Raw genomic sequence first — 14,218 nt, 5'->3', positions numbered from 1 at the left:
CACAGTCCATCTGAAAGCGGTTCAGTATTGAACAGCAGAACCCGGGGAAGCAGAGTTCTCTGAAGACACACTGATGAAGGATGGATGGCTGAAACATGTCTGTCACCTTCCTCACCTTGAGACATTATGCAACAACAATCATTTAATTTATATGTGCGACCCTTCACATTATAATTTATTAAGCTGTTTATTTGGATAACACACCCAGATTGGTCAAAGCGCGGCGGTACAGGCAGGTTTGTGTTCTGATGATGCTCTAGACATCATGTAACACAGACAGACAGACATCATGTCTATCAGCGTCAACCTGAAGAGAATATCCAATCTCCCTGGACGCTACGACCGCAAGGTAGAGCTGACTCTCAGAGGTGAGTAACAGTCACACACACACACACACACGCATACACACTGGGTAGCAGTGGTTCAGGAGCCCCTTTGGGAATGAGAAGTTTCCCAGTTCGATCCCCAGCTTAGTGTGGAAGTGTCCTCAAGCAAGACACCGAACCCCTAACTGCTCCTGATGAGCAGGTTGGTACCTTGCATTGTTTTGAGCCGTGTGTGTGTGTGTGTGTGTGTGTGTTAAATGTAATGCACATTGTCAGTGCTTTGGATGAAGACGCTATAACAATGCACCATTTACCATCTTACACATAACATGCATGGCATGCACACAGTCATGAACCCATAGCGTCGCTATACTGGGCATGTCAGGTGAACATTCAGCAAAGGTTGTGACCTTGTGGATCTGCTATTTTTGAATAGCTGAAGTGTAAAATGAGAGGAAGCAGCACTACTGCTATTTATTCATAGATGGCTTAATAGATTTGCTTGACATCCCTCATCAATGTGTACATTGTGTTTTTGCTTGTTTACAAATTGTCTTCTATTGATCTGTTTAATATTCATTTGTATTTTCAGACGTTTTTCCACTTAAATCATACTTTTTAAACTTGACCTTTGTACTTGGTCGCCGAAAATAGCCGATCTACAAGCTCACAACGGCGTCCCCAAGAACAGACGCATGACATCATTAATTTCAAAGACTGTCAGGAAAGCATGACGCCATTGATAAAAGGAATTGATACGCTCAGAGCCATATGATGTTGATTCACTGAGTTAACTATTTTGATTCTCTATAGATTTACTGTAGATAATTAATTCAGACTGCATTAGTCATTGGTCACAGCAGCATCTAACAGTACCGGTATGTTGCAACACAAACCAGATGTGTCTACGTAGAGAGAGTACATTGTCAGTAACTTTGTAGACTAGAGTGTTTGTTGAGCAACTCCCAGCTACTGTTACATTTAATTGTCAAGCCGTGGTTATTACCTCCCTACCACCAAACTCTACTTTAATGTGCTTTAATCGTGAATGATTCATTGATCGATTCCTTTGACAAAAAGATGCATACAGACATATTTGCACACATTTGTCAAAAGGATAATACAAAAAAGCTTGGTAGCTTATGTCCATGTTGGTCCCATGTATTCAACATGTCAACTACGACATACTAGCTGCCTCACGCTACAGAAACAGGAGATAGGCTCCTGCCCTATGGGCCTCATGGCTCGGCAAGGCTTATTTACTTACTTATTCAACAAAGAATCGCAGAATATACAAACTTCCTGCAAACCTCCATCTGCACCTCCTTCTCAACGATCACAATATGCAACTGTTTTTATTTATTGTCCAATTTATTTATTTATTCTCAAGGGTAACTTTGAAAAACAAAGAAAAGGTCCCACACACTGTCAGACACCGTCACGTGTCAAAATGTTGCTCTTTATTAGGTCGAAGGTTTCGGTCGCTTAGACCTTCATCAGGACAGACACATGCCTTCTGAGGTGTGCATCGCCTTTTGCAACAAAAAAATAATATATATACAGTATTTATTGTCCCCATTTAAAGGGGAATTTCAATTTAAAACACTTCTGGGGACCTTTTTACATCTGCTCTGGCTTTCATGTGCATCTGGCCCAGACAGTTTTTATTTTCTCCAGTCTCCAGAAGAAGGGAGGTGTTTTCAATGAGTTTAACATTAAGGACAATATAAGTCACCAGCACCAGGTTTAAAAGCAGTTTGAAGTTCAATGGTTTATAGCTGACAACTGAACAAACCAGTGATGTTCAGCAACATAATACCTTTTTTTTTTTTTTTTTTTTAAGATATTTTTTTGCGGCTTACGCCTTTTATTGATTTTTGAAGGGACAGACAGTAGGCTGACAGGAAACGGGAGAGAGATGGGGGGATGACATGCAGTAAAGGCCGTGTCGGGTCCGGGAGTCGAACCCGCGGCACACTGCGACTGGATTACCAGTCCGGTGCCCAGACCGTTACGCTACAGCCTGGGCCACATAATACCTTTTTGATGTAAATACAAATTTCATATTTGTAAATTCATGAAACAGGCATGTGAAATGTTGTGAAGATGAACTGCAGTATAACATACAACAGTATAACAACTGTCTGTCTGTCTGTCTGTCTGTCTGTCTGTCTGTCTGTCTGTCTGTCTGCCTGCCTGCTGCCTGTCCACATGTCTGTCTGTCTGTCTGCCTGCCTGCCCCTGTCTGTCTGCCTGTCCACCTGTCTGTCTGCCTGTGTGTCCACCTGCCTGCCCCTGTCTGTCTGCCTGTCCACCTGTCTGTCTGCCTGTGTGTCCACCTGCCTGCCCCTGTCTGTCTGCCTGTCCACCTGTCTGTCTGCCTGTCCACCTGCCTGCCCCTGTCTGTCTGCCTGTCGGTCTGCAGGGTTCACTCATAAAACCAGGATCCTCCAGTGTGAGAACGTGGCTGTATTTAACGAGGTGAGCAGCATGTCTACAGGCCTAAATGCATTGTGTTGCTGCGATGTGATTGACTGACAACATAAGACATTTGAATCAAGCGTTTAATAAAGTGGCCAGTGAGTGTATATAACTAGTATAGTGACTTTTTTTCTTCTTTTTTTTTAAACAAAAATTCTGAAGGGGATCTGATAATAAAATCAAAGAAATTGCTATGCACGCTGTCTGTACACTACCTGGAAATTGCTATAAATATAAAGTAGCTCTTTATTGAGTCGACATTCCGGTCGTTAGACAGACTTGTCCTACTCGGCTACTCCTATGCACCTCACCAACCGTTGAGGTGTGCATCTGCCTTTTTCTAAGAGTTAAACACAAATTCAAAACTATAGTATTAGTAATCTACTAATCTTGTACAATGCAGTATTATGTATGTATATCTGTATAGTGACTGATCCTAGATCAGTGCATTAGGTAGCTGCTGTCAATAAGGAAGTATTTGTTCTGTTCAGATTGAAGCTGTTTTAATGGAACTGATAACATCCAGAAACCACCACTCCTTCCACACCCACACACACACACACACACACACACACACACACACACACACACACACACACACACACACACACACACACACACACACACACACACACACACACACACACACACACACACACACACACAGTGTTTTGTAAGTAGGTAAAAGTTTGCACCTCAGCTGTTGAAACTATTTCCGCAGTGATTCCCAATGGAACATTCGTTACCAAGTGGGATTGTAGACCGGCTGTTTGTCAGTAATAAAACCTTTACATTGACATACTGCACATGAGGCAGACTTGCAGGTGAGACATAAAGTTTAATGCCTGGACAACATAAGTGAAATAACTGACGAACAGAAATAACTCAAACAGAACTCAACATAACTTAAACAGAGAGGTACTGGTGTCAACCTCTCCCCATGGCAGTACAGTCTCTACTGAACCATTTCCCCTTTATATAGACTCCTGACTCCACCCCTGGCTAAGCAGTCAGCCAATCACAAAGCATTTAGCAACACCAAAGATGCTCCCCCCAAAGCAATCAATCAGAGCTCTGTTCAGCTTCCCAATTACAGCATCTGCATAGATAAACACGAGTATATTAGATTCACCGCAGAATATGCACCTTCTGTGGGACTGAGAATCAGCCTGTTACAAATACAATACAAAGAATGTGTACTGTTGAACAGTTTACATTACTCTGACAGAGGCTGCTCTGTAATGTTTTGGCTAATATGTCCACATAATATAAAGAATGACAGAGCACTTTGGATAACAGGAAATGTGTGTGTGTGTGTGTGTGTGTGTGTGTGTGTGTGTGTGTGTGTGTGTGTGTGTGTGTGTGTGTGTGTGTGCGTGCGTGCGTGCGTGCGTGCGTGCGTGCGTGCGTGCGTGCGTGCGTGCGTGCGTGCGTGCGTGCGTGCGTGCGTGCGTGTGCGTGTGCGTGTGCGCGTGCACAGTACTTCCGCTGGCCTCATTATGGTAAACTGATCAGCAATGAAGTCCTGACTGTCAGTGTCTACAACTGTAGCAAGGTGTTCTCCAACAGGTAACACACACACACACACACACACACACACACACACACACACACACACACACACACACACACACACACACACACACACACACACACACACACACACACACACACACACACACACACACACACACACACACACTATACTTACTATACCTTTTTACCTTAATTCGTGTTGTGAGCTTGCAGAACAGCTATTTTCTTTGCGTGATGCACGCGTACAACTATGTGTAATCGTGTGTGTGTGTGTGTGTGTGTGTGTGTGTGTGTGCATGTGCGTGTGTGTGTGTGTGTGTGTGTGTGTGTGTGTGTGTGTGTGTGTGTGTGTGTTAGACTTCTGGGTAAGTTAGTGGTGAGTCTCCAACACGTTGTAACATCTGGGAGGCTGTTGCTACGGGAACCACTATCCGATGCCAACTACAGCCTGACTGACGTGAGTACACACACACACACACACACACACACACACACACACACACACACACACACACACACACACACACACACACACACACACACACACACACACACACTCATCTCATTATGTAACAGATTCATGTACAATTGACTGTCAGCTTCTGTAGCCGTAATGTTAATGACATTAAGTGACAAGGCAGCAAACACCCAACACAATTCAAATCACAACCTGCTGATGCAAACAACATTGACACATATAGGGAATGGTTTAGCATGTTACAGAAGCATTTGAATGGCCTATAAATTATAACTCATTGGATCATGCCCACTGCCCAGCTCCACCAAGATCATTTTCTTCAAGACACATTAGATTTTTTTAAACTTACGCAAATTGGTACATACTACTCATCATCATGGTCGTCAAGCAATGAAGATTTATTGGGGACTATAGAGGCAATGATTGACGGGGGAAAATCCCAATTGTGGTGAGCTGGTGGCAAATTGTTATTTCTTCATTGCAGCTCAAAAGGCTTCAGAACACACAGAGAAAATCCCAGACCACAGAAAGTCCACTGAGATCAGGGTGTTTGGGGGTAATTGAGGTCATAAAACCTTAAAGAAAAACGACAAATAGAAATCAAGGAACATGAATGTACCTTTAATGTAATTAAATGCAATGTTTCATTGCAGATCTATGTGGAGTTAGACATCCTTTAATGTAATGTTGTTTCATTGCAGATCTATGTGGAGTTAGACATCCTTTAAGTTTAATGTAATGTTGTTTCATTGCAGATCTATGTGGAGTTAGACATCCGTTATCATCCCGTTCTAGGAGCAGCTGGAGCCTGGGATGTAAACGAATTTCTGAGGCAAGACGAATACGACCAGGAGTAAGATTACCATTATTATATATACACAGTACGGTACACAACATGCAATTAGCTCTGTGAAACTGTCGTTCATGGAGAGGGAGGGATTCCTTTGTTAGTCCTGAGGGGAAAGTTCAGTTGTCATGTTCACCCATGAGCTGATGCTGATCCTATAACGGTACCCATTCTCACATGCAGTCTGGGCGTCTTGCTCAGGGACACTTTGGCCCCATTTACACTAGCAGCCGAATGCAGCCTGAATCAGATCTGAGCCACATCCAGATTGGAATCTGATTTGTTTAAATGAGTCATGTGACATGTTGGACTCATTTAAACCAGTCGGATTTCAACCTGGATGTGGCACAGATCTGATTGGTTAGATGTGTCTGCCAGTGTAAATGGGGCCTTAGACACAAAGACGGTGGACAGGATGTTCTAAATATCCACAGGTTGACAGACTAGACATACAGTAGCTAATGTTCTGGACACATATTGTTTATATACTGTATCCATGGACATTCTATCCGGAAATATTCACTACATGTTAGTTTACAAATACTCTGATCTCGTCTGTAGATTTGTTTTGTGTTTTTACCCCTTTTTCTCCCCAATATTAGTCGTTATGCCAATTAATCCCTTCCCACACACATTTCTGTGGTGTCACTGCTGTTGTATCCTCCTGACTCACCTGCCAGTGAGGAGCCCCTACTGGGAGGATGTAGAGCCTCTCTCCTACTCCTCCCATAGGAATGAATGCTGTGACAAACATCACCCTCCTCCCCGCCCACAGGCCAATTGGGTTCATATATTATAGAGGCTCGATAAAGCCGGAGGCACCGCGGTGGATTCGAACCCACAACCTCCACAGTGGTGGGCAGGGACTATACCACTGCACCACCTGAGTGCCCGGTCACAATCATGCACGATAGATAGATAGATAGATAGATAGATAGATAGATAGATAGATAGATAGATAGATAGATAGATAGATAGATAGATAGATAGATAGATAGATAGATAGATAGATAGACAGACTAAACCATCTGCATAAATTGAAGGCTCCGTGGGCTTCGTAAGTATTTGTTTGGGTGAACTACTCCTTTAAAAAGCACGGAGATCGAATGGACTATTTTTGTAGCATGTATCGGGCTAAAAACATTGTGCCACCACTTACCACTTATCCCTAAAGTTGTTTGGCATTTTTTACTATTTTGAAAAACATTTTAAAATAGTTCAAATAGACAATCTACAAGCTCACAACATGAGCATCGTAGATCGGCTAGTTGAAATAGTATCAAATGTATTTCAAGATAGTAAAATATGGCAAATAAGTTCAGATGGGTAAGGCGCGCCCAAGATACTGCCATCAGACTGTCCCTTCCGTTAATAAATATGACATATTGGTAACACAATGTATTGAATAGTTTACATGCCTTACATGCACCTTTATCTAAGAGCAAAGTAAAAATAATCAAAGTGATAATAAACTCTGTCTCTCCCTCCCTGTATTTCAGGTTCGGTCTGGTCATCAGAAATGATGCATTTGAGGACCCTGAAAGGTGAGACTTTAACACAAACGCGCGCGCGCACACACACACACACACACACACACACACACACACACACACACACAGGGGCAGGTCTTCAGTCACTAGAACCAGTAGAAGCCCTAGAAGTTGCACATACTCTACTTTATCATGTTTTAATGAATGGGACCATAATCTACAAAAAACCTGCCTGTCTGCGTGCCAGTGTGGGTCAGGTGCAGTTGGACAGAGAGGCTCGTCGGCTGGGCAGGAGTCTGGTTCGAACCGGAGACCAGGACGACGACGAAGACGATGATGACGATGATGATGACCTCACTGATTTGGAAGCTTCCAACATCACCTTTACTCCTCTACTCAGGTCTGTCTGTCTGTCTGTCTGTCTGTCTGTCTGTCTGTCTATCTGTCTGTCTGTCACACACGAACGCACGCACGCACACACGCACGCACGCAGACACAAACACACACACACACACACACACACACACACACACACACACATCCACCATGGTGCCTCCAGCTTTGTCGAGCGTCTATAGTTACGAACGAAGGAGGGTGAAGGAGTGTGTAGTTTGTCACTACATTCATTCCTATGGGAGGAGTAGGACAGAGGCTCTAAATCCTCCCAGTAGGGGCTCCTCACTGGCAGGTGAGTCAGGAGGATACAACAACAAGTGACAACACAGAAATTAATGAGCATAGCAACTAATATAATTCTACAGACCAGATCAAACAACATAAACAAACATGTAGTGCGGTATTTCTGTGTAGAATGTCTATGGATATCTACAGAATATAAAATAAAGTGTCCAGACTCCAGAACATTAGCTAATCTAGCTATGTGTAGTTGTCAACCTGTGTGTGTGTGTGTGTGTGTGTGTGTGTGTGTGTGTGTGTGTGTGTGTGTGTGTGTGTGTGTGTGTGTGTGTGTGTGTGTGTGTGTGTGTGTGTGTGTGTGTGTAGTAGGTGCAGGCCTCTCTCCAAAAACGCTGCGGCAGCAACTCCCAGAGTGCAGAGCTTCCAGGTGGGTTTACTCTGAGTACTCATTGTAATAGTTGTAGTAGCCTAGTAATACTAATAGCAGGAGAAGTAGGCTAATATAAGTATGGTTAGTGGTATAGGCCTACTCATAGTGGGATTGTAATACTATACTAATATGGTTCTATGCATCTGTATTATATTAATATCATCTCTCATTCACTGTTTATTAGGACTTGTAACTATTGGAATGCTCAATGCTGTGCGTTATGCATTGCGTGCGCACGCATGCACGCACGCACGCACGCACGTGCGTGTGTGTGTGTGTGTGTGTGTGTGTGTGTGTGTGTGTCCAGGTGAATGTGAACATCTTGGAGGCCCAGCGTCTAATAGGAGTGAACATAAACCCAGCTGTGTTCGTCAGGATCGAAGGCCAGAAGAAAAACACTGCCACACAGAAATCTACCAACTGTCCCTTTTACAACGAGGTAGGCTACAATACTATTATCGTGGGCCTGTGATGGCCAAGAGACACACCAAGATTTAGTGGCACAAAACCATACAGTAGCATCCTTTATTCTGAGCATGACATAATATGCGAACATTTGGAACATAATTTATTTTAAATAGCATGATGAATATTGTACTGTGAAATTAGAATAAATGTGCTATAGGCCCATCAGAATTCAGTAGAATATGGAGAGTACAGGAGCTGTACTAACACCTCTTCTCCTCATCTCTCTAGAACTTCTTGTTTGAGTTTCAGGAGCCTGCAGATGTTCTCTTTGATAAAGTCATTGAGATAAAGGTGAGTGAGTACATGTGATTAGGGACGTCCCATATTATCGGCCTCCACATAGTATGGGCAGATAATAGCATGAAAATGTAATATCTGTCGGTTTCGGTTTTTTATGCATGCTATTTTACCGCCTAACTCATTAGTTTACTCAGACTCACTGTCTGTCACACGCACATGGAGCTGACTACAACTTATACTGTTGTCCACTGAGCAGCTCCATTGGAGCAGGGGGTTTAGTGCCTTGATCTGGGCTGGACTGGGTCAAAAATATAGTGCAGACCGGCCCACCACAACCGGCACGCAGATACTCTTACAATACCATTTTTGCCTCTTTCTTAGCTTATTTGTCAAATATTACTTTTGATGCAGTATTGGTCTGTTTTGATTTAATTTCTTAGGTATTTGTCACTTTTACTGTCATCTCGGGAATGATCCAAAATCATGTGGGGACCCACCTGGGGGTCCCGACCCACAGGTTGAGAACCACTCCCCTAACCTTTAGACCACCGCTAGTAGAGGTTGTTTTGAGCTTTTTCTTATTCACATGAGGAGCGAAGTCAGTGTGCAGACGCACAGATCCCAATGTCCTTCACTACTAATCTACCATGTTTAAGGCCGGTGGAGGAATCATTTTAAAGAGATTTACTTTATTTCATTTTGGTGGAAAGCGTGTAATGTGCAATGCGTGAAATGTGACTGTGATGTCACTTCCTCCTAGGTGGTCCATAGGCGTACGCTGGCCTTCCTGATGACTCACATAGGAACCTTTAAGATAGACCTGGCTACAGTCTACAGCCAACCAGGTGGGTTTACCTTTAAGATAGACCTGGCTACAGTCTACAGCCAACCAGGTGGGTTTACCTTTTTAAGATAGACCTGGCTACAGTCTACAGCCAACCAGGTGGGTTTACCTTTAAGATAGACCTGGCTACAGTCTACAGCCAACCAGGTGGGTTTACCTTTAAGATAGACCTGGCTACAGTCTACAGCCAACCAGGTGGGTTTACCTTTAAGATAGACCTGGCTACAGTCTACAGCCAACCAGGTGGGTTTACCTTTAAGATAGACCTGGCTACAGTCTACAGCCAACCAGGTGGGTTTACCTTTAAGATAGACCTGGCTACAGTCTACAGCCAACCAGGTGGGTTTACCTTTAAGATAGACCTGGCTACAGTCTACAGCCAACCAGGTGGGTTTACCTTTAAGATAGACCTGGCTACAGTCTACAGCCAACCAGGTGGGTTTACCTTTACGATAGACCTGGCTACAGTCTACAGCCAACCAGGTGGGTTTACCTTTAAGATAGACCTGGCTACAGTCTACAGCCAACCAGGTGGGTTTACCTTTAAGATAGACCTGGCTACAGTCTACAGCCAACCAGGTGGGTTTACCTTTAAGATAGACCTGGCTACAGTCTACAGCCAACCAGGTGGGTTTACCTTTAAGATAGACCTGGCTACAGTCTAATGCCAACCAGGTGGGTTTACCTTTAAGATAGACCTGGCTACAGTCTACAGCCAACCAGGTGGGTTTACCTTTAAGATAGACCTGGCTACAGTCTACAGCCAACCAGGTGGGTTTACCTTTAAGATAGACCTGGCTACAGTCTAATGCCAACCAGGTGGGTTTACCTTTAAGATAGACCTGGCTACAGTCTACAGCCAACCAGGTGGGTTTACCTTTAAGATAGACCTGGCTACAGTCTACAGCCAACCAGGTGGGTTTACCTTTAAGATAGACCTGGCTACAGTCTAATGCCAACCAGGTGGGTTTGAACTTCAACATACACGAGGTTGATTCAAGCAGTGGCAACGAGACCGAAACATGTTGGTACAGTAGCTTGTAGATTAGCTATTTTCAGCATGCAACCAAGTGTAAAAAATGAAGAGGCCCACCAAAATACATCTTTGTCAACTAAATCAATTGTAGATTTAAAACTGGACTAAACCTTTATTTCGGATGACTAAAATATGACTAAAACGAATTAATTACATTTTAAGACTATGCCTAAGCTAAATCAAACTTTGCTGTAAAAATCAACACGATGATGATGATATTAATGATGCTGATTGTGTATATTTGAAGATCACAGGTTCTACCAGCGCTGGGCGCCTCTTAGTGACCCTGCAGACACCAGGTCAGGGGTCAAAGGTTACGTGAAGGCCAACCTCAGTGTGCTCATGAAGGGAGACGCACTGAGCATGCCCAGTCTACCACCGGCCGCCTCGTCAGCCAATCAGGACATAGAGAAGTCAGTATGCCACTGCCCACCTGGAACCTCTACACTTTGGTAGAGGTTTCAGTTGCTATAGTTACCATGCCGTGACAACATGCCAAACCTCTACACTTTGGTAGAGGTTTCAGTTGCTATAGTTACCATGCCGTGGCAACATGCCAACTCCACATTTGACAGTAAATATTGCCCAGTTCTTGCATTGATTAGAAATTAGAAACAATCTTCCTCACTGACTATATTGCACATGTTTTCCGCTTCACCTCTCAATGAATGAATGAATGAATGAACCATTGTAAAGCGCTTTGAGCGCTTGGAAAAGAGCTATACAAATGCTATACAAAAGTGTGTGTGTGTGTGTGTGTGTGTGTGTGTGTGTGTGTGTGTGTGTGTGTGCGTGCGTGCGTGCGTGCGTGCGTGCGTGCGTGCGTGCGTGCGTGCGTGCGTGCGTGCGTGCGTGTGCGTGTGTGCATGTGCGTAGTATATTATTCTGATGCCAATACTTTTGTACTTTTACTCATGTTCTACTCAACAGTATTTTTTTATACAAGCCTTCTACTGTACTTGTAACAGAGTCTTTTCTTTGGATGTCCTCCTCCAGGAACCTGCTCCTTCCCAAAGGCATGCCAGTGGAGAGGCCGTGGGCTCGCTTCAGGGTTCGAGTGTACCGGGCGGAGGGACTGCCCACCATGGGGGCGGGACTTATGGCCAGTCTGTCCAAAGTGATGGACAGGACAGTATTCATAGACCCCTATGTGCACGTCTCCTTCTCTGGACAACAGGTACACACGCACGCACGCACGCACGCACGCACACACACACGCACGCACAAGAGAAGATTTGTATGTATGTATGAAATTTACTGGAGCTTGAGGAGACTATAATTACACAGACGTACAGTACCCGTACACCGTTCCTCACTCCTGACGTACTGTACGCTAAAACCCTGTCTCCATCATGTCAAGTGTACATGACACGTAAGTTATGATGTCATACTGAGTGTTATTGTCATATGTTTTGTATTGTAGGCCGTTGCCATGACACTTTCAGGTGGTAATGGGAAGTACAGTATACCTGCCTCTGTTTATCTACTGGGCTGGACGAAAGACTGGACACACACACACACACACACACACACACACAGACACACAGACACACAGACACTCTCCAAACACAGGGTTGAGTTGCTTGGGGATGTAGCGATCTCACTCACTCACTCACTCACTCACTGGGCAGGGCTGGAAAGATTAACAGTCAATGTGTATGCATTGTCTGAAACTGACAGCATTGGTTTCATGAACTGTATTTGTGTGACAGAAAGTGTGCGTGCGTACCATGGAAAGCTCTCAAACCTATAAAGAACAGATCTACTACTTTGTAAGTAAGTGTAGCCATAGCTGTGTGATTCAATGTCTATGGACATTGTACACTGTCCATTGTCACTGTACAGTACATGAAACGTACGTCTTTCCGTCCGTCTGGACTCATATCCGAGAACCGTCCATCCGTCCGACATCACCCATGCATGACGACCCGAGGGATAGACATACTGGGCGTCATGGGGGTCAGATAGTGTCATGGTCACGTCCTGAGCCCCTCCGTTTGTCCATGGTTTTCCTCTGTCTCTCCCAAGTCCTGCTCCTCTGACTCTGATTGCCCTGAGTGCCATCACCTGTGGGGACCAGCTGAGCCAGGTTGGGTGATGAGCTCCAGTGACTATTTAAAAACTCTGCCTTGTGTTTGTTCAGTGCTGGATCTTAACTTAGTGTCAGGTTTTATGTTCAGTGTATGTGCTTCTGTTATCCTACATGTCATTTCCCAAGTAAAGTCAAGTTTATGTGATCTTCTTGTCCTGCCTTTGTTTGAGTTTCCTGCACTTTGCAACACCTGCAAACCGTGACGGATAGGTGTCTGACCGATACGGCCATATAGAGGCATATATTGAGATCTGGTTGTCCAGACTAGAGCCAAAGATCCGACTCCTATGACCATATACGTTCTATTAGAAGACAGACATTCATTGTACATTGTACATTTTGTGTACATAACTATCATGAACATGTTGATGTCCTCACAAGTGTGTGTGTGTGTGTGTGTGTGTGTGTGTGTGTGTGTGTGTGTGTGTGTGTGTGTGTGTGTGTGTGTGTGTGTGTGTGTGTGTGTGTGTGTGTGTGTAATCAGGGGGAGACATCGGTGGCCAACTCCACCAACACCCCGGTGTGGAACGAGCAGATCTCCTTCATAGAGCCCTTCCCGCCTCTGGCTCGACGAATCAGACTGCAGATCCGAGATGACGCCCACCTTGGAGACGTCGCCGTGGCGACGCACTTCCTGGACCTACAGCAGATCTCCGACCCCACCAGGAATGGTACGGTCCCACAGGTCAAAGGTCGTGACTAGTGTTGAGATGATACTAGATTATAAACCATCGACTTCATCGGGTTAATGCATGACCTCTGTCTGTCTGTCTGTCTGTCTGTCTGTCTGTCTGTCTGTCTGTCTGTCTTTTTATCCAGGTTTTAATCCGACTTTTGGACCTTGTTGGGTCAATCTCTACGGTTCACCAAAGAACTCCACACTAGGAGACGTACATCAGGTTAACAAACTACTCCTAACTACTAATATTACTACACTATAACCACCTCTACAAGTTACAACCCTTTAATCAACACCTCTCCTCTCCTCCTCAGGCTCTGAATGAGGGACTAGGGGATGGGATCTTCTATCGGGGTCGAATCCTATTGGCTCTCAGTGTGGAGGTTTACTCCTCCCCCTCTGCCGTCTCGGCAGAGTCAAGCTCCGCCCCTCTGGCCAAGGTTGGTTGAAACATTTTGACATGAACCCTTTTTTATCTATTTTTCTTTTGTTCTCTATAGACTATGAGATACAAAAAACATTTTGTCCATTCAATCCGTCCTAGACTCTTCTCCATTCCCTAAAACACCCTGGACAATGCTCCACACGTACTATAGACTCTTCTCCCTTCCCTAAAACACCCTGGACAACGTGCT

The 14,218-nt window shown here is 44.4% G+C and overlaps 1 protein-coding gene across 1 annotated transcript in view; it reads left to right on the top strand.

The window, feature by feature from the left end:
* Window positions 1–289: 289 nt before the first annotated feature.
* fer1l4 (fer-1 like family member 4) overlaps window positions 290–14,218 on the top strand; it is a gene marked incomplete at its 5' end in the record, with an annotated part of 45,706 nt that continues 31,777 nt past the window's right edge. The window contains 16 exons of the mRNA XM_083770830.1: window positions 290–368; window positions 2,752–2,807; window positions 4,288–4,376; window positions 4,701–4,800; window positions 5,577–5,674; window positions 7,168–7,212; window positions 7,406–7,558; window positions 8,161–8,221; window positions 8,532–8,663; window positions 8,921–8,983; window positions 9,693–9,777; window positions 11,060–11,225; window positions 11,809–11,989; window positions 13,389–13,575; window positions 13,724–13,803; window positions 13,898–14,023. Coding sequence (XP_083626956.1) covers window positions 290–368; window positions 2,752–2,807; window positions 4,288–4,376; window positions 4,701–4,800; window positions 5,577–5,674; window positions 7,168–7,212; window positions 7,406–7,558; window positions 8,161–8,221; window positions 8,532–8,663; window positions 8,921–8,983; window positions 9,693–9,777; window positions 11,060–11,225; window positions 11,809–11,989; window positions 13,389–13,575; window positions 13,724–13,803; window positions 13,898–14,023 — 1,701 coding nt within the window. The remainder of the gene's footprint in view (window positions 369–2,751; window positions 2,808–4,287; window positions 4,377–4,700; window positions 4,801–5,576; window positions 5,675–7,167; window positions 7,213–7,405; window positions 7,559–8,160; window positions 8,222–8,531; window positions 8,664–8,920; window positions 8,984–9,692; window positions 9,778–11,059; window positions 11,226–11,808; window positions 11,990–13,388; window positions 13,576–13,723; window positions 13,804–13,897; window positions 14,024–14,218) is intronic.

This window comes from Protomyctophum parallelum, assembly GCF_964188405.1.
Source record: "Protomyctophum parallelum genome assembly, chromosome: 8".
Lineage (NCBI taxonomy): Eukaryota > Metazoa > Chordata > Actinopteri > Myctophiformes > Myctophidae > Protomyctophum > Protomyctophum parallelum.
The sequence above is the reverse complement of the archived record's forward strand: the minus strand, read 5'-3'. Positions and strand labels throughout refer to the sequence as shown.